Below are 3,185 nucleotides of genomic sequence, written 5' to 3'. Positions count from 1 at the left end.
GAAGTCTTAGTATAGTTTGTCGAAAAGAAATCGTACTACACTATTATTTTCTGACATTTTCTGAGAGTGTATCATTTAATTTAATGTGTGATTGTGTGACTTTGTTGCTACCTCTGTAAAGCGACTTTGAGCACGTGTAAAAGCGCTTACAAAATAAAGTATTATTTTCATAATATACACCGGTGTGTGTCAGGCGGGTCCCGGTGAGATCGCCATTGACTTCGGGAAGCAGTACACGGCCTCCTGGATGTGTCTCTCTCTGCTCGGAGCGCTCGCCTGCAGCACCGGGGACACCTGGAGCTCTGAGGTGGGGCCCGTGCTCAGCCAATCACAGCCCAGACTCATCACCACCTGGAAGGAGGTCCCCGCAGGTGAGAGGCTTTCACAACATACTTTAAAAAGTGAGAAAAGTCATAGTGTAGCAGGTCGAAAAATGTCAGAGGGCGTTATTCAATCAGATAACAATTCTATTTGTGGTGCATTTTCTCTATTCTCCTTTCTCTCTTAAATGTCCCTCTCTCTTCGCGCCAGGGACCAACGGAGGAGTGACTGCAGTGGGACTGTTGGCCAGTTTCCTCGGGGGTCTCACGGTGGGTGTGGCCTATTACGTGACTCAGCTGCTGTTTGTGGGGGATCTGAACATGGCCGACCCCCAGTGGCCCATCATGGTGTACGCAGGCATGGCCGGGCTGCTGGGGTCCATGCTGGACTCTTTCCTGGGGGCTCACATGCAGTACTCAGGTGGGAGCAGTACAGTTTCAGCATACAATACTGGGGCTGGACCTCGCTTTTTCCAACATACTATACATGCATTTTTTTTTCACCTTTTAAGACATACTATACTATATTTTTTTCAATTTTTCGTCTACTATGACCTTTGACGATATATTCAGTGTTTCCGAAAAAAAAATGTGAATTGTTTTTATCCTCTGGAGCAGAGAGGAGCTGTGGATTATTGTTATCGTACAGTAACAAAGTATTTGTACATTAAAAAGTAATACAGTTATTACTTTTATTCAAACTGTATTCCCTTCTTATCATGTAGCTACACTTCTTCCTTTCATTGATACATTTAAATCACCTGGCCACAGCATATAGCATACCTGCTGCCACCCTGTGCTGCTTCTCTGCCTCATCCTCTCTCGCTGGAGGCAGCTCCACCTCACCTGATCTCTGATATGAAAGCAATCGTGTTATGATCATGTGTGTGTGTGGGGGGGGAGCCCCACCCTTCAGAAACAGAGCGGAGGGAGAATACGCAAAGCAGTGGACACTGAAACATGCACATACATTGGATAAATAACATAGGCGTTTAGTTTATTTAATAAAAGAGAGCACATGGTCGATGTGAAAAGTGACCGTAGATAGATCACTTCAGTTGCAATTTGATGCTTTCCTTTTTTTTAAACACCTTGAATTTCAAGCAGGGCGCGGCGCCCCGTTGGCAGGGCGCGGCACGTAGGGGAAACGCTGTATATATATATATATCTTTTTAGTGTGAACGCAAAATCGGAACTATTCCTGGGAAAAGTACTCCGGTGTGAAAGCGCATATATGTGGAAAAAGTGAAAGAAAAGTCACAGTATGTCGAAAAGGTCACAGTATAGTCAAAGTAAATACTTCACAGTGCACAGAAGTGGCTCGATGTTTCCAGGCCATATGTTGTCCTGAGATATTTCATTCACAAAAACGAAAGTCAGTAACCAGCGTCTCCTCCGTCCGTCTGTAGGTCAGAAAACGGTCACAGTATAGTCAAAGTCAATACTTCACAGTGCACAGAAGTGGCTAAATGTTTTTTTCTGCGATATTGCGTTTGCAAAAAGTCACTAACCAGCGTCTCCTCCGTCCGCAGGTTTTGACGCCAGCATTGGGAAGGTGGTCGGTTACGAGTCGGCCACAACGACCCGGATCTGTGGGAAACCCATCCTGGACAACAACGCCGTGAACCTCTTCACCTCCGTCATCGTCGCCCTCGTCCTGCCGGGGTTAGCGTGGGGGATGTGGCCGCGATAAATCCACTGACGGCTGATGGACTACGCTTCACTCTGAGAAATCTGTTGATCTGATTGGTCAGAAGCACTTTGATGCCATCATGGAGAAGAACATAAATGTGTATTGAGTGTAAGTGATTGAATCGATGGATTTGACATGTTTTGGGAGATTTTCCAAAACATAGGGAAAGAAACTGCAATATTTTCAGGATGTTGGGGGATTTTCTATCTTTCTAAGAACCACAATTCACAGCAAACTATTTTGTGAGTCTCCAGAAGTATCAGTGGTTTACCGACACATCGAGCCTACTGAGTCTGAAGAGAATAGCGATGCTAAACGATGCGATCGGTCATGTGGACGTATACAAAAGTATAATTTGACCTTAAATAATTCAATGTTCAGTGTCTTTGTTCTGTGTTTCTGATTTGCTTGTTTAATGTCATGTTTCTACACGTTAAACAGCTGTCTTGTATTGTCACTGATCTATACAGCATCGTGTTTAACATAATATATATTTCCTGCCTTTAATTTATGTGTTAATAAACCTGTCCTACTTTGAAATTAAAGGTGTTTCCGTTTTTCGACATACTGCTACGAGTACAAAGCGTATTGATTTTTACCCTTTCCCCAATTCTGGCTGTTATCGTTTGTTTTTAAATCTCTCAACGGGCGGGCCCCTCAGTCCATCTCCGACCTCCTACAGGCGTCCATCTCCGACCTCCTACAGGCGTCCATCTCCGACCTCCTACAGGCGTCCATCTCCGACCTCCTACAGGCGTCCATCTCCGACCTCCTACAGGCGTCCATCTCCGACCTCCTACAGGCGTCCATCTCCGACCTCCTACAGGCGTCCATCTCCGACCTCCTACAGGCGTCCATCTCCGACCTCCTACGACCTCCTACAGGCGTCCATCTCCGACCTCCTACAGGCGTCCATCTCCGACCTCCTACAGGCGTCCATCTCCGACCTCCTACAGGCGTCCATCTCCGACCTCCTACAGGCGTCCATCTCCGACCTCCTACAGGCGTCCATCTCCGACCTCCTACAGGCGTCCACCCCCTGAAGGGCTTTGAGGTCGGCTGGTCGTCCCTAAACCAAGAGAAAGACCAGACCGAGGCTCCTCAGCGGTAGCCCCCAGGCTCTGGAACGACCTGCCCCCCCCCCCCCCTCCATGTCAAATTGTCGCCCACCC

General features: G+C 47.2%; 1 protein-coding gene across 1 annotated transcript; it reads left to right on the top strand.

Moving 5' to 3' along the window:
* The first annotated feature begins 6 nt into the window (after positions 1–6).
* On the top strand, positions 7–2,580 carry tmem19 (transmembrane protein 19). Its single transcript, XM_034076986.1, has 3 exons — positions 7–371; positions 532–741; positions 1,853–2,580. The coding sequence occupies exons 1-3, from the start codon at positions 248–250 to the stop codon at positions 2,011–2,013; spliced, it is 495 nt and encodes a 164-aa protein (XP_033932877.1). The 5' UTR covers positions 7–247; the 3' UTR covers positions 2,014–2,580.
* Positions 2,581–3,185: the final 605 nt, after the last annotated feature.

The sequence above is a fragment of the Pseudochaenichthys georgianus genome, unplaced genomic scaffold, assembly GCF_902827115.2.
Source record: "Pseudochaenichthys georgianus unplaced genomic scaffold, fPseGeo1.2 scaffold_1176_arrow_ctg1, whole genome shotgun sequence".
NCBI lineage: Eukaryota > Metazoa > Chordata > Actinopteri > Perciformes > Channichthyidae > Pseudochaenichthys > Pseudochaenichthys georgianus.
The sequence above is the reverse complement of the archived record's forward strand: the minus strand, read 5'-3'. Positions and strand labels throughout refer to the sequence as shown.

Coding starts and splice junctions, on each gene's coding strand:
- tmem19 (XM_034076986.1), top strand. CDS start 248: ATGTGTCTCTCTCTGCTCGGAGCGCTCGCCTGCAGCACCGGGGACACC. Junction 372..531: donor CTGGAAGGAGGTCCCCGCAG/GTGAGAGGCTTT, acceptor TCTTCGCGCCAG/GGACCAACGGAGGAGTGACT. Junction 742..1,852: donor GGCTCACATGCAGTACTCAG/GTGGGAGCAGTA, acceptor CTCCGTCCGCAG/GTTTTGACGCCAGCATTGGG.